This window comes from Callithrix jacchus, chromosome 12 (genome assembly GCF_049354715.1).
Source record: "Callithrix jacchus isolate 240 chromosome 12, calJac240_pri, whole genome shotgun sequence".
Lineage (NCBI taxonomy): Eukaryota > Metazoa > Chordata > Mammalia > Primates > Cebidae > Callithrix > Callithrix jacchus.
The window spans coordinates 24,768,210-24,791,631 of NC_133513.1; the positions used below are offsets into that span (position 1 = coordinate 24,768,210).

The window sequence follows — 23,422 nt, forward strand, 5'->3', positions numbered from 1 at the left end:
CTCACAGAGAGGACCCCAGTACTTCTTTCTCTTGCCTGTGGACCCTACATTTAGGGAGCAGGCAAAGAAATTTGACTGGCAGAATGTGATGGATTATATTATTATGAAACTTTTTTTTTTTTTTTTTTTTTTTGCTATGTAACTACAACTTGGAAATGGATCTGTGAGTAGCTGCCCTGAAAGACAGGATTAAACTCAGGAGTTGGCCTTTGCTGGTTTTTGGAGAAGCAAATGGATGATCATAGCTGCATGAGTCATACCATTTTATATTTCATGCAAGGCAGACGATTGCACCCGAGGCTGCTACTTGTCAGCGAGTCCGCGGTGTACAATTCTCCTTGTACTACGTCGATGCAAATGGCTTAGCCAGTGTAGGCTTGGGCTAGGGCGTTATACAAGAGAGGCTGCAAGGCACAAGGCTTCCAAATGGCACTTGGCACTGGTGGGGGTCTCTTTCAAAGATCATGAAGAACCACAAAAGTCTATCTCATTCATATGTTTGACACATATTTATCAAATCCTACTATATTCTAGGCACTCTTCTGGGTGGTGGGCATATAGAAGTGAATAAAACGGATGAAACCCCTGCCTCTGTGGACTTTATCTTCTCCTGGTGGGAGGCAGATAAGTAAATCATAAAAATATAGTCTGCCAAGTAGTGATAATGGAGATAAGTCAAGAAGGGGAGGGTGCTGGTGTGCACTGGGTGTTGGAAGGTTCCCTCTCATTCTGTAGAGAACATGGTGACAAGGGTCTGGAGAGTTAGGGGTGACTTTGGTGTCCTGGGCATTTTGGTGTAACTGCAGGATATGGGATTAAAAGGCATGAGGGGGCTGGGCACAGTAGCTCACATCTATAATCCCAATGCTTTGGGACGTTGAGGCAGGAGGAATGCTTCAAGCTAGGAGCCCCAGACCAGCCTAGGCAATAAAATTATCCAGGTGTGGTGGTGCATGCCTACAGACCTAGCTACTCAGGAGGCTGAGATGGGAGGATCAACTGAGCCCAGGAGTTCAAGGATGCAGTGAGCTATGATCATACTGCTGTGCTCCAGCCTGTGTGATGGTGGGAGGGGGGATGGGAAGTGGGGGCCTTGTCAGAGGGGGAAGGATGATCTTATTCTGAGTGCACAAAGTCCCTGCCATTCCTATTTTCTCCTAATGATGGAGGGAGGAAGGTCAAGAAGAGGAGTGGTTTTACTTGGCATGTGGGTGATCCTAGTAAAAGTGCAAAAATAGAGAGGAGAAGAATTTAGAAGCTGAGGCAGGAGGATCACTTGAGCCCATGAGTTCGAAACTACAGTGAGCTATGATTGCGCCACTGCACTCCAGCCTGGGCAACAGAGCAAGACCCTGTCTATAAAAAAAGAAGAATTTAAATTTTAAATAGTATGATCATTCTGCCCATGCCCATGTTTGCCCTCAATGAACACATATCACTTGTGTACATGAAATGGCACATGGAAATCCTCTAATTCCCTCAGCTTCCCTTTTGACTCTCATGGTGACAGCATCTTTTTGTGCTGAACATAATTCTGGTGTTGAAAAGTACACATTATCTTCCATATGACATGATCCTCAAATTCAAGCTGATGACTTCAGCTGATACTTAACCAAAGAAACAGGGATCACAGGTCGTTTTTCACTCTACATGATTTTCAACTTGGGTGCTGACATTGGGACCTAACTCCTATGTGGGATGTGCCTCTACTAAAGTAGAGCTAACTGGGTTCTTGAGAAGATTAAATATGGAACTACAGGTTTATTGGAAGAAAATCCAGTCCCAGTGTAGGAAACAGGAGAGGAAATAATTAGAGTTCCAATGAAATGAGTTGCAAATCAGGGCTGGTTTCTAATCAATCAGGAAGCTGCATTGGGATCTGGGATCCAGGTCACTAGCCAGGCAGGTGATAAAATTCTAAGATGATACCTATTTCAAAGCTCTTTTCCCTAAACTAACTACGCACTCTCCCTTTCATCCTCCACTATTAATATGGTCTTTAAAGGAATATTGATCAATCTTTTAAGCCAGTCTGTATCTGAACTCTTCTTTTGTGTACCTGTAAGAACAGAGTCAATCTCCTACTCTAAAGATTGAAAATGACAGATACTCATTTCACAGCCTCCCTGTAGCCAGGGCAGGCACACAACCCAAGCTCTGACACTTGCTCACACTTACTCAAGAACTTGAATCAGAAACTAGTAGCCAAGGAACCAGAAAGCGTAGAATCGAGAATGGCCATAGTCATTATCAGTAGCTACTTTCCAGAGGCAAGAGGAGAAGAGGGTCTTAGCAGCAATAGGCAGAGTCCAGCATTAGGGCTTTATGGATCAAGGGGTGCTGCTCTGTCCCATGGCAGCTTGGGTGGTAGTATCACCGGACCAGCTCTGAGCTGCAGTTAGGCATTGTTTCTGGCTGTATAAACTCTTAATCTGGTTCTTCAGTCTCCTCAAAGATTCCATGAGCTCCCCAATATTCTTTGATGAATTCTTTTTCAGGTAAAAATCATCACAGTTGGCTTTTATTGCTTACCCTCCAGAACACTGATGGAAACAGAGTTCTTGAAATTGATAGTCAGATGGAAATGGTAAAAAACAAATTACTTGACAAAAGATGTATGGCTTTATCATTTCATAGAGATTGCTTTCATAGTGGCAAAGTCTTTTAAGATGTTACAAATCACTGCCTCCTTCATTTAAATCTCTACTTAATTGAACAGTTCTTAAGTAAAGAGGATGAAGGATTATGTTAGACTTGCCATCTTTAAGGAACTGGAGATGTTAGATTAGGGGCTGAGGAGGAAAAAAGATTCTTCCTATCAAACTTAGTGTCAGGTTTACCAACCACCATTGCTGGAATATGTGTTGGTTTTGCCCTTGATGGTTTTCTGAAAATGAAAATAATTGCTCCATCCATCTTTTGAAGCAAAAACAAGGATTTATTACATAGAACAAAAGATTAGAGTGTGATATCAAAATACTGCTATGTGACAGTGAAAATGACAGAGGTACCCTCCAGCCTCAGGACTGCCCGACTCTTGGCACCTGAAGCTTTTTTTCTATAATAGATGAAGATTTTATCACTTCCCTAGTCTACGCAGCTGCCTGCTTCTGAGTATGCGGTCAAGCTGAAGGGATGTCATTTGTCACTGTTAGAGAAATCACATTATAGACCTACCTAGTAAGTTTAGATGAAAGAAATTGCAGCAAAGCCTGGGTTTTCTGAGTTCCAAACTTTCACTCAAATCACAGTGGCTTGTAGATGAGCATGAAGGCTGGATGTGAGGAGGACAATGGACAGCGCCAAAGGTAGGGCATGTTGGGATTGGAAAACATCAGTGGGCGGGTACAAGTGGACCGCCCCCTCCCCTTGAGTAAGGAGACCTCACAGACACAGATAGGAAATGCCAGGATATAGTTTTCAGATTCTATTCTTTTAGTTGGAAATGATGATAGCAACTCAATTCAAAGTAACTTAGGTTAAAAGATGCATTTATTGGCTAGCATAACTTAAAAGTCCAGGCACAGATCTGACTTTAGGCCTGGATAAATGCAGAGGCTCAAGTGATGTTATGCGAGTACACTTTATCACCCTCTGTCTAGGGCTCTACTTTCTCTGTACTAGATTTCTTCTCTCCATCTGGTGACCCTTGGAGTTTCTAGACTTGCTTAATACCACCTGAGCAACCCCAGTGTAAAATGCACTTACCCCTTTCCTGATTATGCCAGCCAGAGTGCCAGTACTAATACTTAATAGCTTTGATTGGCTCAGATTGGATCACATGCCCATTCTTGAATCAATCGCTGTGACCAGCAGGATGGAGTATTTCCACTGGCCAGGCCAGGCCCACATGACCACTCCTGGAGCCAGAACCACTCATGTTACATGGAGGAATGGAGGGAGGGTGGTTCTTCAAAGGAATATTAGAATGCTGTCATCACAAAATAGAATAGGCTGAATCACAGATGCCCACTAGCCCAATCAAGATGACCAAAGGGAAAGATCTGAATTAAGCAATAGATCCCCCTACCTCTCAGGAAATCAAACTTCCCCATTTTCTATTAGGACTGGGACCATCTGACCCATAGCTCAGCCTTGCTCACTGGTACTGAAATACAAAGCATCGACATTGGAGTAGGTGTTTGAGGAGGAGGAAAGTGTGTTGACATTGGAGATATCTTGTGTGCTAAAGACCTACAAGTGTTCCCCAAAATATCAACACAGATGAAAATAAAAGAGAATACAGCACAAATGTCACTGCCTTAGAAAGGTCCTTTCTGGCCAGGCGCGGTGTCTCACGCCTGTAATCCCAGCAATTTGGGAGGCCGAGGTGGGTGGATCATGAGGTGAAAAGATCGAGACCATCCTGGTCAACATGGTGAAACCCCGTCTCTACTAAAAATGTTTTAAAAATTAGCTGGGCATGGTGGTACATGCCTGTAATCCCAGCTACTCGGGAGGCTGAGGCAGGAGAATTGCCTGAACCCAGGAGGCGGAGGTTGCCATGAGCCGAGATCACGCCATTGCACTCCAGCCTGGGTAACAAGAGCGAAACTCCGTCTCAAAAAAAAAAAAGAAAGAAAGAAAGGTACTTTCTGACTGACACCCTGTTTAAAGTGACTTCCTCCAATCCCTATCTCATGTCCTCTTTATTTTCTTCATACCACTCATCAGAATCTATAATAATCATACTTATAGACTAATTGTTATCTTTTTCCCTGCACTGAAATTTAATCTGAAGAACACGAGGCTTGTTTATGTTGTTTACAGCTTCATACTATAGCTGGCTCCAGACACAGTGCTTGTCACATGGTAATTGTGCAAGAAGTATTTTTTGATTCAAAGAATCAATGGAAACTCCTGGGCCATGTCCCAGGAGGTCATGGAACATTTAGCATTAAATATTTCTGTCAATCAGCTTTTTTCTTTGTAATCTTTAGAGGGTTTTTTTTTAATAATGATTTTTTGAAAAACATATTTTCTTACAAAATATAAGGGGGTTTTAAGTTGCAAAGGACAATTCTTGGAATTTTCCTGGATCCAAGAAGCCTCATGGATGCTCTGCCCTTTGCTTAACTTTCTGTGGATCTCCCTCTTTTCAGAAGTGCTGTCGCTTTGTGTCCCTGTGAGACACTTGGCACAGTTGGCTCTGTAGAAAAAGAAGAGCAAGGAGGTTTGTGGACCTCTTTTTATCTCCCCGCCAGATTGCAAGCTGTTGGAGGTCAAAGGCTGGTTTCTACTGACCTTTGTGCCCACACAACACCTAACACAGTGTTTTATGCATAATGAGAGGGTGTTGGTTGGCTTGAAATGCATAGCATTTAATTAAATCTCTAAATTATTGTGTCTGCCATAGTGACCTAAAACTTGACAACGTGATGCTGGATTCTGAGGGGCACATCAAGATTGCTGATTTTGGCATGTGTAAGGAAAACATCTGGGATGGGGTGACAACCAAGACATTCTGTGGCACTCCAGACTACATCGCCCCCGAGGTGAGAGCTGCTGGGCACATGTTCACATTGCGGTGATGTACCCTCTGCTCCCCAGATGGCCGTGTGAGAGCTGGGAAGGGTCGAGGGTGGTACCTTGCAAGGGAACCTCGGGCAGATTCTTATTCTATACTCTAAATCCTCCCTTTGAGATCACACATGCAAATTAATTTAGCACACATCCAGAAGCCCAAGCCCAAAATACATCAAGGTTTGGGAGAAAATTTAAATAAAACTCAAAAGAACCATCCAACACACATCAGTAAAATTCTTCATCAAACTGCTGTGGCTCACGGCCATGTGATACCGCCTAATTATGACATTGAAATGTTTGCTGAGAAAGAAAGAGCAGATCCCCTAGGCTGGCATATGACATGGGGTCTGCATCCTGTGTATGTCCCTCAGTAGGAAAATGGACAATAGCCCATGATTTATTTATAGCATGAAATACTACCAGGCACCAATTCAGAAAAGTGAGTTAGATGTATATGTAGATATGAAAAGATCTTCAAGACACATTGTTAAGAGAAAATAATCAAGGTACAGAATGACAAACACAGAGCTAGGCGTGGCAGCTCACACCTGTAATCCTAGCACCTTGGGAGGCATGCAGCTGGATCACTTGAGCCCAGGAGTTCCAGATCAGCCTGCGCAACATGGCGAGACCCTGTCTCTACAAAAATTAGCTGGGTGTGGTGGCATATGCCTGTAGTCCCAGCTAGTTGGGAGGCTGACGTAAGAGAATCACCTGAGTCCCAGGAGGTCCAGGCTGCAGTGAGCTGTGATTACACCACTGCACTCTAACCTGGGTGACACAGTGAGACCTGTCTCAAATAAAAAAAAAGGCAGATACAATATGATACTAATTATGGATAAAACAGAAATACACAGAACACTGCTCTGTTTTCAATGAGTATGGATATATATAAATATATATATATGCATGTAAAAGCATACAAAAATATGGAATATTTCAGACTGATTTTATAACACTGGTTACCTCTGAGGATAAGGGAATTGTAAAGAGAAATTTAGCTACCTCTGCACACTGCTGACATTTTTTACAAGGTAAATGTATTTGTGTATTACTTGAGTAATAAAGTAATTCTTTAAAAATAATAAGGCTTCATTCAGAGCCAGTGAAGTTTTCCTTATGTGACATACTTTGGTCTATTATCATTTTGTTAATTAATTAGGATATCAGATACAATCTATAACACAACTTCCCAGTAGGCCATTGGTTCCATAATCTCTGGTTCTCAACTCTAACTGCAGTTTAGAGTCATGAGGGAGCGTTTACAATGCAGGATGCAGCTGAGGCATGGTGGCTTACCTCCATAATCTCAGTGCTTTGGGAGGCTGAGGCAAGAAGATTGCTTCAGGGTAGGAGTTTGAGACCAGACTGGACAACATAGTGAGACCCTAATCTCTACAAAAAAATTCTTTAAAAATTCGCCAGGTGCAGTAGCTCACATCTACTGTCTCAACTACTCAGGAGGATAAGATGGGAGGATCCCTTGATCCCAGCACTCCATCATGCCACTGCACTCCAGCCTGGGTAACAGAGCAAGATTCTGTCTCAAAAAAAAAGTGGGATGCCCAGGCATCATCCCATTAGAATCTCTGCAGGGTGAGGCCCAGGATCAGTGGCTCCCGGAAGTTCCTCATTGGTCATGATTCAGGCAAACACAAGAAACCCTGAACTGTATTGCTGGTGAAGTTGCCTCTCCCTCCAGCCCACAGATAGGAAGGATAAACTACAGGGCAGGCTTTGTCATGAACTAACCACATCACCTCTAGCAACTGCTCCGACATCCCAGGCTCTAGTTTCCTTTATAAAAGGATTAACTTGTTGGGTTGTCAGGAGGATCAAATAAGACTCAAGTACTTTTAAAGAGTGAAAACACTTTCAATGCGAAGTGTTCTGGACCCGTTTCCCTTCCTTGTCTTGCGGGTTACTTCTCAGTGTGCATTTCGTTCATTTATAAGTGACAAGTAAAATTGTATACATTTATCATGTGCAACATGTCATTCTGAAATGCATATACATTGTGGAATGGCTAAGTTGAGTCAATTAACACATTTATTATCTCATACGCTTATTTATTTTTTGTGGTAAGAACACTTAAAAATCCCTCTTAGCAATTTTCAAGAATACAATAGATTGTTATTAAGTATAGTTACTGTGTTGTACGATAGAGCTCTTGAATTTATTCCTCCTACTTAACTGAAATTTTGTATCCTTTAATCAAAATTAATCAACATCTCTGCACTTCTGATTTGGGAATAGAAATCAAAGTGGGAGACAGAGATCAAGAAATGACATTCACTTTACAGCCAAGTTTGCTCAAATAACCATTTTTGAGTTAAATAAGCAGTAACTGAATTATAAAACATTCTAGGATTAGCTAACATTTTGAGGGCATAATATGTGAAAGCCACCTAATATCTCATTCATCCTCATATAACCCCAGGATATAGCTATTATAGAAGTTAAGTAACTTCTTCCGTGGTCACACAACCAGTAGACAACAATCAGGATTCAAAGTCAGACTGCCTGACCCTCAGACCTCAGCCTTTAGCCTTTGCTGTATTACCTCTTAACCTCTGACGTGGTTGGTTTGACATCCCTACATACTGAAAGATGGAGAGTCATGTGACTCTTCTAGACTTTTCTGTGCTCCGGCAGTTTGGTAATGTGAATTAAAAACTTCACAACCGTATATGCCATATGATCCACCAATTGTACGTCTAAGAATTTATCCTAAGGAAATACTTGGACAGATGTCCAAATGTCTAATTGCAAGAATATATTTTACAGCATTGGAAGAAACCTAATCAACTGGAAATTTATAAGATACATTTTGATATATCCATTCAACCGAATGCTATGCAGAGATAAAAACTGATTATGTTCATATACAAATATTATATTAGCAAGGAAACTTTAAGTGAATAAGAGGCTTTATTAAAGTTCTATTGCCCGTAATCCCAGTGCTTTGGGAGGCCAAAGCAGGAGGATCGCTTGAGTTTGAGATCAGCCTGGGCAACATAGAGAGACCCCATCCCTACAAAAATTTAAATAATTAGCATGGTAGTGAGCACCTGTAGTCCCAACTACACAGGAGGCTGCGAGGATTGCTTGAGTCCAGGAAGCCAAGGCTTGAGCGATGAGCTATGATATCCACTGCACTGCAGCCTAGGTGACAAAAAGAGACACTGTCTCAAAAAAAAGAAAGAAAAAGAAAAAGAATAGTCCACATACTAAAGTGTTTATGTAAAGCACACACATATGCACAGAATTCAATATGTATTCAGAGAAAAGAGTAGGGAATGAAGTAAACCAAATATTAGTCACAATTTTTCTCTTAAAGGACTATGGGTGATTTTCACTCGATTATCTTAGCTTGTCTATCTTTTATAAACAAAGTAAAATAGTAACAGATATGATTGCCTTTTAAACTTTTTGATTTTCAATTATGTTTTAAAAGTATGTAACATAAAATGTACTATTTTAACCATTTCGAAGTGTACAGTTTACTAGTGTTAAGTATACTTAACATTATTATATAAATGTTATAACTTTTACAATGAAGAAGTGATGACAGTTTTTCCTCTTAAAAGTTTCATGCTCACTGTTTTGAAAATAATACTAATAATACGCAGGACTTAGTGCTTTGAAAAGGCAATGTGACAGCCACAGGTGTTTGCCCAGATGCAGGTGCCCCTGCAAAGCATATGTCATTCCCCAAGTAGCTATTGTAAAGAAATAGCTCAGGTCACACTGGCCTTCTTGTAAAAGAGTGGAATCTGTCTCCAGCAGAAACATGAACTGCAAACATCCCTGATAGGATACCTTCTGTTTTCTAGATAATTGCTTATCAGCCCTATGGGAAGTCTGTGGATTGGTGGGCGTTTGGAGTCCTGCTGTATGAAATGTTGGCTGGGCAGGTAATTGAATTTTAAGTGATCTATAACAAAAGTCTTTCCTACCCACCTCCACATGGTTTCTTTGGGAGAATGCATCTGTTTGGTAACAGCTCATGTGTCAGAACCTCCATGATTTTCCCAGCCTTGGGGTCATGCAAGTCTGTGGTTATTTGAAAGTCTGGGCGTGTGGCTTCACTGTGGGCCCCAAGGAGAAGGGTCTCCAGTTGAGGGGAGCTAGGAGGAGGGTTCAATCAGGGATTCTTCTCTTCCCACCCTCCCCTGTCACACAGGCACCCTTTGAAGGGGAAGATGAAGATGAGCTCTTCCAGTCCATCATGGAACACAATGTAGCCTATCCCAAGTCCATGTCCAAGGAAGCTGTGGCCATCTGCAAAGGGGTAAGTACATCTCTTAAAGCTGTGACCAGGACCACCACATATAGGCATGTGGGCTGTACCCTGCCAAAGAACATCCCACTAGGGGGGAACAGAGCCTGAACTCCACCCTTCATCCCATTTGCCAATGTGAGAGCCCTGACGTGGAGCTGCTACCTCCTGGAGGAGAGAGCCCTTTTTTCCTAATTTGCACAGGAGTGCCATAGAGATCTGCCTGCAGCTGCATCTTGCTGCTGGCTGGGCTGCAGTCTCTGAACCAGCACAGGGGAATGCTTATTGAGTGAACGAGGTAGAAAGCACAGAGATTTCATCAAAGAGCTGGAAGTCATGGGAAAGGGTGCAAGAGGTCTTTGGCATAGCTCAGGCTATCTTGCCCTGCTCTGCTATATGTGTTTGGTTACTATTAAGAGCATGTAACTTTTGTTCTAAAAAATACCAAGCAGTATTGAGATTAAGGGATTCTCTAGATAAGCAGACTGAAATTCAGTATACTCAAAATCCCACTGTCCCCTCACCCCAACACACACACAAATGGCTAAAAGGGCATGCACGCTTGTATGTCTATGGTTTAGGCACAGGGCACCTGTGAAGAAAGCAGGACGTGTGTTTATCAGGAAGGATTGTTTTGTGTCTTGTGTTAGACCAGGGAATACTCACAGTGACTTGTGTGAGATTCTGAAGACTAGTGACCCTCACCTTTGAAGCCATCAGTATAACCTGAAGTGCTTTTCCAGAATGCACATGCTTCAGCCTCACCCCAGAGATTAAGTCTGGGTATGAATATTTTGGAAAAGTCTCCATTTGGCTTGCAGACCACTTCTTTTCGAAGTGATTTTTCAACTCTGATGGAAGCCTGAGAGCAATAGAATTAGGCAGCCAGAAAATATGTTCCAAGCGTAATATACTCATAAAGGATTTGCTCTCTCCCAACCCAGTGGTACAGGTTAGAACATGGCCATGCCTTAACCACCGGGCTCCCACCTGTGTGTCTAAATAAACCAGGGCTGCCAGTCCTAGATCTATGGGATGCTTGCAGACTTTGCACACCCTACCTTGCTCTTCCTGACCGCAGCCAGATGCTGGATGCACTGGCTTGGGTGAAGGAAAGCTGGAAAACTCAGGCCAATCTGAGGCTTGGCTCAGTTTGGAATAGCTGGGCCAGCCTCTCAGCATAAAAGCACTGTGTCACACTAACTGAATTCCCACTCTCAATGGATCACTAAGTTTTACATCTCAGCTACATAGGCTAAGATGCACATATCCCTGGGGAAGCCACCTGTGAATTAGTCTCAATCCCGAACATCTTAAGTGAATTGCTTGAAAATATTTTCTTTGAGGGTGTGAGGCAGAGAGAGAGAACATGGAGAATAGAGAGGGGAGTTCCAGAGGTACATTAGGAACCTAAGCAAAGCCCATAAAGAAAAAGGGGGTACACACGAAGGCTTGTACAGGCCCCTGTAGACATGTTATTGAAGGGTGGGAGGAGTAGAGAGAAGGTGGTACCTGAAGCTTTTTGTTTGTTTAATAATTGCCAGCTTGTAAGAATCAGGAGATTTCTCATAAAAATTTGGCTTTCAGGTTTCTCTTGAAAAATCAGATCTTGCCATGTTGCCCTGTCATTCTTACAAAGCACGAGTCAGCTGGATTGGAAACCACTGCCCTCTGTAGTTGGGGCTCGCCCTCTGTAATTCACAGAAATTCTCCTCTGGCCAATTCTATCCAAGTTCAAATTCTGGTTCAGGCCTTAATTGCCCTAGGACCATGGGGAAGTTGTTTGATTGTGTCTGCTGATTCAAGATAATAACAGCACTCCACACAGGGTTCTTTGATGGTTAAACAGCTGAATACTGTAAATCACTTAGAGCAGAGGCTGGCACTGTGCTCCAAACCCCTTGGAAGTTATCATTACTATTACTAGTGCTGACACTACCATGCTCTCTGCCAGGTTCCTCTTGGCATTTGAGTTTGCATCCCCTGGAATTGCAACTTTTAAAGTAGGGGGGTTTGGAGATCATGAGACTCTTTGCAAATCTTGATGTTTCCAATTCCTAGACACAAGGCCTTATTATTATTATTATTATTATTATATATTTTTTTGAGACAATGTCTTGCTCTGTCTCCCAGGCTAGGGTGCCGTGACGTGATCATGGCCCACTGCAGCCTTGATCTCCCGGGCTCAAGCGATCCTCTTGCCTCTGCCTCCCGAAGCTCTGTGATTACAGGCATGGTCCACTGCACCCAGCTTAGGTACAAGATGTTAAGCCACTTTCTTTGCATCTCTGAGCTTCTGTTTATTCTAAAAAATGGAATGGTAGAACTCATTGAACAGAGTTTTTGAAAGCATCAAATGAGATAATAAAAGAAAACTCCTTGCATGACATGGGCACATAGTAGGTGTTCAATACATGCACAGGGTCTTCCCTTCACATGCCCGCCCTGCCTGGACAGCTGGGGATTCTAAGTGGGTCATGGAGGAGAGAGGATTTTCCAGGTCAGCTGCCTTCAGCTTCAGCTCCAATTAGCAGTTTCCCTGGTAGAGCCGTTTTCTATTAATTCAGGACCCATAACCTTCAGGATTAACTGGGGTGACTCTCTTACTATTGAGTTTGGGGACTGTTATTAATTGAGTGGGCTGAGTCCAACACGGGCTCTTCCTTCAAGGAGGGTACTCCAAAAACGAGTGACGCTCAAGCGGGCAGCCAAATGCTTCCTCCGGAACAGCAAGCCCCAGGGGATGCGTCTGGGAGGTGATCAGAGATTGGAACAGTGATTAAATCCAGCTGTCTGCATGGCTTCAGGCACATTAGAGCAGAGTGCGGGAACGGGGCAGAGACTCCGAATTAATGTCAGATGTTTCTGCAGTGCCTTTTCTTTGCTTGGCATCCTCCTGCTTAGACAGAAATGGAGTTGAGGTTTTGAAAACAGTGGCCTGTTTAATTGAAACAGTGTCCTTTATGTCCCCATCCCCTTAAAGGCCTGATTTTCTACCATTAAAAAAAGTTAGTAAAACCTTACTCAGATGGCCATTCCCACTTTGAACAAGCTTGAAGCACATAGAAGCCCAAACAGGTCCCACCTTAGGGTGAAAACCAGCAGACTGAACAGCTGAGACAGAGCAGAAAGCTGTAAGAGTCCTGGACCATGCAGAGCTGTTCATAGCCTTGCCCTACTCCTTAGCTGTATGACCTTAGACAGATGACGGTACTTCTCTGCACCCACATCCTTTACCTGGGAAATGGGGGATAATAGTTGCTGAGGCCTCAGAGTACTGTTGCAAAGGTTAGAGACTAATGGGTAATGTCTGGGAGGCCTTTAGCACAGAGCCTGAACACCTATGATATCGTTATTGATAAATAATAATATCAGTAACAGCTTTCATTATCAATTGTACAACAATCAATAACAAATAATAATTGATAAATAATATTTATCAATAATGAAAGCTGTTATTGATATTATTATTATTATTATCAATCTGAGTCAAAAACCTCACTGCCCTTTCTTTCCTCCCATCCTAAACTTACACAAATGTCAAGGCTTGGCTCAATTTCCTTACCCTCCATAAACCTCTCCTGACGAAGCCAGGCCACAAAAATCCCTGAGAAAACCACGTGTGAAATGCCCTTCCATTTTTCTTAAAAGCCCAAGTTTTAGAGCTAGGCAGAGGTAGGGTCTGCACCCAGCCCTTACTGACTCTGCCACTTCCTATCTCTGAGTCCTTGCTGTTCTCAACTTCTCTGAGTCTTCATTGCTGTTTTATTCAAATGGGAAAATTAGTGTACTCACCTCATTGGCTTATCATGATGATCAGGGAAGATTGCGAATGTAAATAAAGAAGTAGCTAGCTTAGAACCTGAGTGCCCAGTTAATTTCCCCACCCTGGAAGATAAACTTTCTATGACAAGTCCATGCTTGTGTGTGTGACCACAAATTATCTCGTAAGCAGGCAACAGGATGAATGAACATCCAACAGTATAGGAATGAATTTCTGGGTTCATCCCTTCCCCATCATCGAGTCCCAAGCAGAATCTAAGGATTCTGCCATCATGGGCTGCTCAATGTGATATCAACTCTGGGAAGCTTTTGGACTTGTATGTTCCTTTTTATTTTTTTTTAATTAATCACCATCTCGTTCGTCTTTACTCTCTGTGCATTTGCTCAAGTCTTGAGATCAGAGATATTTTCATGCTGCTTTGGACTCATTTGCAAGAGGAAGCCTGTCTGGTTTCATCTTGGAGCATCTATTCATCTCGTTATTTAGCACTCAGAGACCCAAAGATGGAGGGTTTTGATAATTAAGTAATTTAAACGGAACACCAAAGAAACCTCAGCGGTGTTGTATGTAATGTATGATACGAGGGAAATGAGCTGGGCTGGTTTTTGACTATTTAATGAGCTTTCAGAAAGTAATTACTTGAAACTTGGGCCCCTTTGACTAATACTTTTTCTTCTGTTTTGGCATTTTTGCAAGCGCTTTACTGAGAAATGTAAATAGTATCTGAATGAATGTAGCCTTTGCTTTCTGTCAATCTCCAGTTTTCTTGTTGTGGGAGGAGGGGAGTGTGAAGATATTGAAACTGTCCTAATTAAATGCACTGGTAATTGCATAAAACTTATTCTTGAACCAAAATGGATCCTGCGACATTGCTAACTTAAGGTTCAGGGCCACATTCAGGCTTCGGTTTGATTAACCAGAAGGGATGGGTGGCAGCAGGCCCTGTTGTTGGGTCTTCTCTTACCAAAGTCCCGGCTGGGATTTTTTGCTGGGATAAAAAGCAAAAAACAAAAATGAGTTGAGATCCTTTGTGCTTTCTTTCCTAATGCATTGGAGTAATAATTTCTGAGTGTCTCCCATTTCCTCTTCTGAAACTCATCAAATTCAATGTTTTTCGTTCTCTCGAAGCTGATGACCAAACACCCGGGCAAACGTCTAGGTTGCGGACCTGAAGGCGAACGTGACATCAAAGAGCATGCATTTTTCCGGTATATTGATTGGGAGAAACTTGAACGCAAAGAGATCCAGCCCCCATATAAGCCAAAAGCTGTAAGTAGCCCATTCTCTCTGACTGTCGAGTATTCACACACAATGAATTCTTTCCCATGCCCCATGTTTTCCAAATGCTCCCTGAAGGGTAGACGTCGATGTGTCTACTTGAACATGTGTGTATGTGTTCACATGTATGCACAAAGTCACCAGGTCCGAAGATGGACATTTCCATTGGCCCCGCTCGGCCTCTATAAAGATGGAAACGACGATGCCTATTGAATTTTTGTTTCATCGATTCAATTATTGTAACTGTCTTAGCTGACAACTTTTTGAGAATGGTTCTTGGGTGAGCAGAGTTCAGATCCATTTCTGGACTGTGATAAAGGATCTAATTTTGCCCTCATTCTTTCTCTTGGTTCAACTGTGTCATTTTCTCTTCATACTGACATTGAAAAGGTCATGTTGTTTATCTCAACAGCATTTAAATTTAATTCTGAAACATACACTATGTCTGAGTTAGTAAGTAAGACGGCAGTTCAGCAGCCAGCTCCCACCCAAGGCGAAGCAGAGTGAAGCAGAGACTGACGTCCTCTTGAACCGAAGACCCCCTCCTGGAGGCTTTGGGTGTGGTGATGGGTTTGACATAACTTTTATAACACAAGAATAAAACTATCACATTTCCCATGGTCCATGTAACCACGGGAAGGTTTTCTGTCCCCAAAGGCTCAGCAGGGAGTACTTGTCGGCATCAGGAAAGAAGAGTTTGCACCTGAATTCATCAAACTGTGATTCTGCTGGGAGTATATTTCCTTGTGAAATTAAATAGAGGGCAGACCTGGTGACTTGATGATGGTTGTAGAACTGCCGACTGAGGCTGAAGAGTGAATATAAACACCGCCATTGAAACCTAAGGTTGTGAGGGGCTGGGCTGTTAGGATGAAGATCACAACGGGAGTTATTTTGATACTAGCATTGTTATTAATTTATTGATCACTTATGTGCTAGGCACCGTATTAAGCATTTCTCATGCAGCATCGAATTAAATCCACACAACGGCCTCTGAAGGAAGGTGCTGACATTCCATGTTATGGAAGAGGAAACAGGGTCTCAGAGAGGTTAAGTGCTCTGTTCAAGGTCACTCAGCCAGTGTGATGAAGGGAGGATCCAAGCCTCAGAAAGTCTGACTCTCTTGGAGGCTCACTAGGAAGCCCAGAGGCAAAGGGTACGTAGTTCAGGAGTCTCCCAGTTGATGTTCACCTCTCCCTAGTGCCACACGTTCCCCCATCCCAGACGGCTAGAATCACAGCTCTACACCAATCTCTGTGCATCTCATTTCTCCCTGGATGCCTCCTAGTGTAGGAAGCCATGGCCCCTAGAGTCAGCCAGTTCCACTTTGTGGCCCTTCTCGTTATTGCCAACTTGTACACTGCAGTCAGATCAGCCTTCCCAGAACTCCTGCTAGAGCTTCTCTCTCTCTGGAATAACCTTCAGACATTTTCAGATGCAGGGTCTAATTTCTTCTCCTTTTTTTTGGAGTCTCACTCTGTCACCCAGGTTGGAGTGTAATGTGTGATCTTGGCTCACCGTAACCTCCGCCTCCTGTGTTCAAGCAATTCTGCTCCCTCAGCCTTCTGAGTAGCTGGGATTACAGGTGGCACCACCATGCCTGGCTAACTGTAGTTTTAGTAGAGACGGGATTTCACTATGTTGGCGAGGCTGGTCTCGAACTCCTGACCTCAGGTGATCCCGTGCACCTCAGCCTCCCAAAGTGCTGGGATTACAGGCATGAGCCACCGCACCCTGACTGATTCTTTCTTGAATCCTGTGATTTCCAGTTAAATCCTGTTCCCCCCCACCCCGCCTCCGCAAGTGTGTACCATAGGACATCACTTCGAGGTGCCTGTTGTTTTCCATGACATCCACATCCATCTTAAAATACAGACACAAAATTGAGCACAATACTCTTAATCATGCCTGACTCTCAGTGAATACAGTGGATCAAACCATCCCTTGGTTATTCCAGAGCTGGTGAACTGGGACCAGTCCGTTTTCCTCCGATCCACTGTATCATCATCTGTAATACAATGATGAGAATAGTTCTGATATCAGAGGATTCTTATGATGCATAAAGCACTTCATAGGAGACTGGTACATACGAGGCCCTCACAGAGAGCTGATCATTGTTTTTGTTAGCTGTGTCATACATTAATTAATGTCTCGGGAGAAGGGTCGTTGAAGGGCAGAATCCTGCTGCTATTCCTTAAGGTAATGTCTATGTATGTGTACACTGGGGTTGAAGAGGTGAAATATGCATGTCATGAGCAGCATCACTGCTTTTATGGGGCCATTTGGAAACAGATGCAGAGGTAACCTGGAAAGGAAGAGTGAGCTCTGTGTTCAGGAAACCGGGAACTCAGAGGCGAGACTCATAACTCATGGTTTTTGTGGGGTTGTTTATGCAACCTCAAAATGTGAACCTTCCTTTCCTCACTCAGCCAGAGGAAAGATGCACATGCTTCCATCCCCACCTCCATAGAACCCAGCGGACGCCTGGCGTCATGTTTTAGCTGTAGCGCAGTGGTTTGCAAAGTGTGCTGTCCATCAGTATGCAGTATCAGTACGCACTGTCACAGCCAGCGGTATCGGCATCACCTGGGCACTTTAGGAATGAAGACCTCGGGCTCCAACCCTGAATCAGAACCTCTAGGGGTGGGGCCCAGCATTCTGTGTTTAATAGGCTCTCCAGGTAACTTGATGTGCTCTCAAGGTTGAGAATCACTGCTGTGCAGTTTAGCATTAGGAGCTCAGCCAGGGAAGCTAGGCAGAGACTGGAGGGAGGTAGCTGGGGAGAATCATCTCTTTTTTTCTTTCTTTTTTTTTTTTTAAGACAAGGTCTTTCTCTGTCACCTAGGTTGGAGTGCAGTAGCGCAATCATAGCTCACTGCAACCTCAACCTCCAGGGCTCAACCAATATTCTCACCTCAGCCCCCTGAGTAGCTGGGACCATAGGAGTGTACCACCATGTCTGCCTAATGTTTTATTTTTAATTTTAAATGAATGGGGTCTTTGCCGTGGTGCCTCACGCCTGTAATCCCAGCACTTTGGGAAGTCGAGGTGGGCAAATCACCTGAGCTCAGGAGTTTGAGACCAGCTGGCCAACATGGTAAAACCCCATTCTGCTAAAAAATACAAAAATTAGCTACGTGTATGCTTGCAATCCCAGCTATTCGTGAGGCTGAGGCAGGAGCATCGCTTGAACCCAGGAGGCAGAGGTTACAGTGAGCTGAGATGGTGCCACTGCACTTCAGCCTGGTCGACAGAGTGAAACTCCATCTCAAAAATAAATAAGTAAAAAATAATGAATGAATGAATGTGGTCTTGCCAGGCTAGTCTCAAACTCTGGGCTCAAGTGATCCTCCAACAACCTCAGCCTTCCAAAGTACTGGGATTACAGGTGTAAGCCACTGAGTCCAGCCAAGAGAATCATCTCTTTAAGTGGAAGACACTGGTCCTCCGTCCAGTCAGGGAGTGGGGTGGTGGCTTCCAGAAGAGGTCACAGGCTCAGATGCCTACAGAGGCCAAGCAGATAATATGAGTGAGGGAAGAGGGCTGGTGAGATAGAAGAGAAAGTGATGGAGATCTGTGCAAGCGAGAAAGCAGGTGAACTACCTAAGAGGCTCAGCTGATACTCACCTCCTGGTGGCCTGCCTTGCAGGATGCAGCCTCTGTAGGGCTCCATCTTCGTGGTTTTCAGGGGCTAGAACTCAGTGCTGCGGGGTGCAGCAGGCCTATGAGTTGATTGACAGATCCTGTTACAGTCAGTGTAGTAGGTAGGTCCTGTGTAGAAAGGGCTTAGTTAAAGGGTATATAAAGTTAAGATGTTTAGATAAAATGTCATGATTTGGGCCAGGTACAGTGGCTCATGCCTGTAATCTCAGCACTGTGGGAGGCTGAGGCAAGCAGATCACCTGAGGTCAGGAGTTTGAGACCAACCTGGCCAGCATAGTGAAACACTGTCTGTACTAAAAATACAAAAATTAGCCAGGCATGGTGGCACTGCCTGCAATCTCAGCTACTCAGAAGGCTGAGGCAGGAGAATCGATTGAACCCAGGAGGCAAGTTGCAGTGAGCTGAGATCGCATCACTGCACTCCAGCCTGGGTGACAGAGCGAGACTCCATCTCAAAAAAAAAAAAAAAAAAGAAAGAAAGAAAAAAACTCATGATTTCTTTTATATACCATAAGAAATTTCTGAAAATTAAACACGGTCCGGGGCAAATAGAACACATCCACACCCATATATATCCCATGCACTGTTGATTTATAGCCTCAGGGGTAGTGATGATTTGATGTCAGGTTGCTATTTAGCCAGCTTCTTTTAGCACTGGTTATTTACAACCAGAGTCCCTTCTGACTGATTAAATATTTTGAATAACCCTGCTAAGCAGTAATGAATATAAAAGGTCTAGCCTTGTGCCTGGCTCACAGAGAGCACTCAGGAAAAGGTAGCTGTTATTATCATTGATAACATAAAAAAATTACAGTACTTAGTCATTATCAACAAGATCCCTCAACTGTTCTATATTTGATATGATTTTCCACTGAACTGTGTCTTGAATTCCTACATGTGGGTTTAACAATGACTTTCAAAGTATAGTGACCAGGCTGGACTATGTACTTCACAACGTTCTGGTATCAGCACTAAAGGAGCAGGCGCTTCTGTCAATCTCCTTAAACTGAATTAGAAATAATAATTAATGATACATCATCCAGATGCGGTGGCTCATGCCTGTAGTCCCTGCACTTTGGAAGCTTGAAGCAGGCAGATTCCTTGAGCCCAGGAATTAGAGAACAGTCTGGGCAACATGGCAAAACCCCATCTCTACAAAAAATATAAAAATTAACGGGCATGATGGCATCCACCTGTAGTCCCAGCTACCCAGGAAGCTGAGGTGGGAGGATTTTGATCCTGGGAGGTTGAGGCTGCAGTGAGCCATGATCACACCACTGGCACTCTAGCCTGGGCAACAGAGAAGACCCTGCCTCAGAAAAAAAAAAAAAGAAGATTTGTCACCTACCCATTTGATCCAGCCTCTATGTCATTTACATTGCATGCAGTTCCATTGCATTACAGCCCCCACCGCAATCCCAGGATTTTATATTTCTCCTTCCTCACTGCTTCTTAACTGTCTGCCACTTCCAAAAGGCCCGTGGTGAGCGTGCTCAGAGTTCCATGTGCCTTGTGGGATGTGAAAAGGCAGGCGTGTATCTGTCAGCATTCCTGATTCATGCATGCTATTAAACAGAGTGTGGTGAGAGAAAAAACAAGGAACAATAACAGAGGATTATATTCAAACATCAGTGAAGGGTGCTATTATTGGAGGTTCATTAAAGTAACTGTAAATGGGGTTTTTCTAAAGTTGTTCTCAATGCCATCTTCTATTGTGGCAAGGAGCTGTTCACAGAGCATTGTTTGAAACTGTATTGAAATACACTCGATTTGGTGTATTGTTGCAGAGAACAAGAGTCATTATTGTAAAATGTTCATCTGATTGTGTCTTGCTTTAAAACCCCCAGATGTCTCTCTGTTCCCCAGTCTAGTATCTATTGCTCCTTGGCATATGCGGCTTTTGAGGTCTTCCGATGCCAGACCTCTGCCCTCTTCCTAGGTTTAGCTCCTGGTTCCAAGAACAGCATTTGCAGGCCTCTTTCAGTTCCTCAGACATGCAGTGCCTTGTTTTCCCTTGCCTGCTTCATCTGTGCAGAGCCATGCACCGGGGATGCCCAAAGCCCTTTTCCTACGCTGTCACCGGCCCCCTGATCCCCCACCATGCCTTTCCTTTTCCCTCTCATCAAATCAGTAGCGCCTCTTATTGATATCTCAGTAGAGATCTGCTACTGTTCCATCAACAAACTCATCACATGTAATAATGTATTCAATCTCATGCTGTCTTTTTGACTACTTTAAGATTGTGACTTTCTCATTGTCAAATCCCAGCGCCTAGCATAGGGTTTAGCATATTACGGGTGCTCAAGAATTCTTACTGAATGAATAAATGGCCATAAAACAAGAGGCTGTAATACACTGTGCTGTGGAACATGAAGGAGTCTTTAGGGATATATATTAGAGTGCATGGTGTTTTTCCTCTGTACAGCAGGGTTTTGCAAATAAATTGGTTGTTGTGTAAGTTACTACCCTATTTATAAAGGGCTATAATTTGGCTGCTGAATTTGCAAACTGTCAGGGCATCGTGTGGTTTTGCAGTGTGTGCTGGTAAAGGATCTGAAGATACAATGCATTGAATCATTACACTGGGTAGAGAGGTCTGCAGATTCCTGCAGTCTAACCTTGCACGGTCCAATCCAGTGCTACAGATGCCATGATATAGCTGAGCAGAGCGTCTTAAACTTTAACATGCACACACGAGTCACATGGGTATCTGGTTTACATTTTTACTCAGCCAGTCTGGGGTGGGGTTTGAGATTCTGCATTTCTCACAGGCTCCCAGAGCATAGGACGCTGTGGGACCAGGGATGCCACCTTTGTGTAGCAGGGGCTAGAACTCAGTGCTGCAGGGTGCAGCAGGCCTGTGAGTTGATTGGCCGATCCTATTGTAGTCAGTGCAGTAGGTAGAGCCTATGTTGTAAGGGCTGTAGTGAAGGGGTATATACAGTTAAGTATAGAATGTTCTGGTGAAGGTAAGGCTTGGGGCACACAGCAGGCTATTGCTGGTCAGCCTGTGGTGGAAGGGAGGTGATAGTTTGGGTATTGAAGGGCAGACTGTCTTGCAGAGTGCATGATGGCGCAGTGGTTTGGGTATTGAAGGGTGGACTGTGTGGCAGAGTGCATGATCAAGTGTGGTTTGGGTACTGAAGGGCGGACTGTGTTGCAGAGTGCATGATGGCGCAGTGGTTTGGGTACTGAAGGGCGGACTGTGTTGCAGAGTGCATGATGGCACAGTGGTTTGGGTATTGAAGGGCAGACTGTGTTGCAGAGTGCATGATGGCACAGTGGTTTGGGTATTGGAAGGCAGACTGTGTTGCAGAGTACATGATGGCACAGTGGTTTGGGTACTGAAGGGCAGACTGTGTTGCAGAGTACATGATGGCACAGTGGTTTGGGTACTGAAGGGCAGACTGTGTTGCAGAGTACATGATGGCACAGTGGTTTGGGTACTGAAGGGCAGACTGTGTTGCAGAGTGCATGATGGCACAGTGGTTTGGGTACTGAAGGGCAGACTGTGTTGCAGAGTACATGATGGCACAGTGGTTTGGGTACTGAAGGGCAGACTGTGTTGCAGAGTACATGATGGCACAGTGGTTTGGGTACTGAAGGGCAGACTGTGTTGCAGAGTACATGATGGCACAGTGGTTTGGGTACTGAAGGGCAGACTGTGTTGCAGAGTACATGATGGCACAGTGGTTTGGGTACTGAAGGGCGGACTGTGTTGCAGAGTGCATGATGGCACAGTGGTTTGGGTACTGAAGGGCAGACTGTTGCAGAGTACATGATGGCACAGTGGTTTGGGTACTGAAGGGCGGACTGTGTTGCAGAGTACATGATGGCACAGTGGTTTGGGTACTGAAGGGCAGACTGTGTTGCAGAGTACATGATGATGCAGTGGTTTGGGTACTGAAGGGCAGACTGTGTTGCAGAGTACATGATGGCACAGTGGTTTGGGTACTGAAGGGCAGACTGTGTTGCAGAGTACATGATGATGCAGTGGTTTGGGTACTGAAGGGCAGACTGTGTTGCAGAGTACATGATGATGCAGTGGTTTGGGTACTGAAGGGCAGACTGTGTTGCAGAGTACATGATGGCACAGTGGTTTGGGTACTGAAGGGCAGACTGTGTTGCAGAGTACATGATGATGCAGTGGTTTGGGTACTGAAGGGCAGACTGTGTTGCAGAGTACATGATGATGCAGTGGTTTGGGTACTGAAGGGCAGACTGTGTTGCAGAGTACATGATGGCACAGTGGTTTGGGTACTGAAGGGCGGACTGTGTTGCAGAGTACATGATGGCACAGTGGTTTGGGTACTGAAGGGCGGACTGTGTTGCAGAGTGCATGATGGCGCAGTGGTTTGGGTACTGAAGGGCGGACTGTGTTGCAGAGTGCATGATGGCGCAGTGGTTTGGGTACTGACGGGCGGACTGTGTTGCAGAGTGCATGATGGCGCAGTGGTTTGGGTACTGAAGGGCAGACTGTGTTGCAGAGTGCATGATGGCGCAGTGGTTTGGGTACTGAAGGGCAGACTGTGTTGCAGAGTGCATGATGGCACAGTGGTTTGGGTACTGAAGGGCAGACTGTGTTGCAGAGTGCATGATGGCGCAGTGGTTTGGGTACTGACGGGCAGACTGTGTTGCAGAGTGCATGATGGCGCAGTGGTTTGGGTACTGAAGGGCAGACTGTGTTGCAGAGTGCATGATGGCGCAGTGGTTTGGGTACTGAAGGGCAGACTGTGTTGCAGAGTGCATGATGGCACAGTGGTTTGGGTACTGACGGGCAGACTGTGTGGTTGAGTGCATGATGGAGAGTGGTTTGGGAAGAAGTGCATGCTGGTTCTGTCCTCCGGTGGGAATGTTCTCAGATATCAAGTCATCCATTCAGAGGGTGT

At 44.2% G+C, this 23,422-nt stretch overlaps 1 protein-coding gene and 1 long non-coding RNA gene across 3 annotated transcripts in view; one reads left to right on the forward strand and one right to left on the reverse strand.

Moving 5' to 3' along the window:
• LOC118146213 (uncharacterized) overlaps positions 1 to 3,895 on the reverse strand; it is a 104,156-nt gene extending 100,261 nt beyond the window's left edge. Inside the window, exon 1 of the long non-coding RNA XR_004731778.3 lies at positions 3,709 to 3,895. This is a non-coding gene — a long non-coding RNA (uncharacterized LOC118146213). The remainder of the gene's footprint in view (positions 1 to 3,708) is intronic.
• PRKCB (protein kinase C beta) overlaps positions 1 to 23,422 on the forward strand; it is a 389,607-nt gene that overhangs the window by 342,038 nt on the left and 24,147 nt on the right. For both annotated transcript variants that reach the window (XM_002756001.6, XM_035267200.3), the window contains exons 13-16: positions 5,357 to 5,495; positions 9,363 to 9,443; positions 9,713 to 9,820; positions 14,721 to 14,861. In XM_002756001.6, coding sequence (XP_002756047.1) covers positions 5,357 to 5,495; positions 9,363 to 9,443; positions 9,713 to 9,820; positions 14,721 to 14,861 — 469 coding nt within the window. The remainder of the gene's footprint in view (positions 1 to 5,356; positions 5,496 to 9,362; positions 9,444 to 9,712; positions 9,821 to 14,720; positions 14,862 to 23,422) is intronic.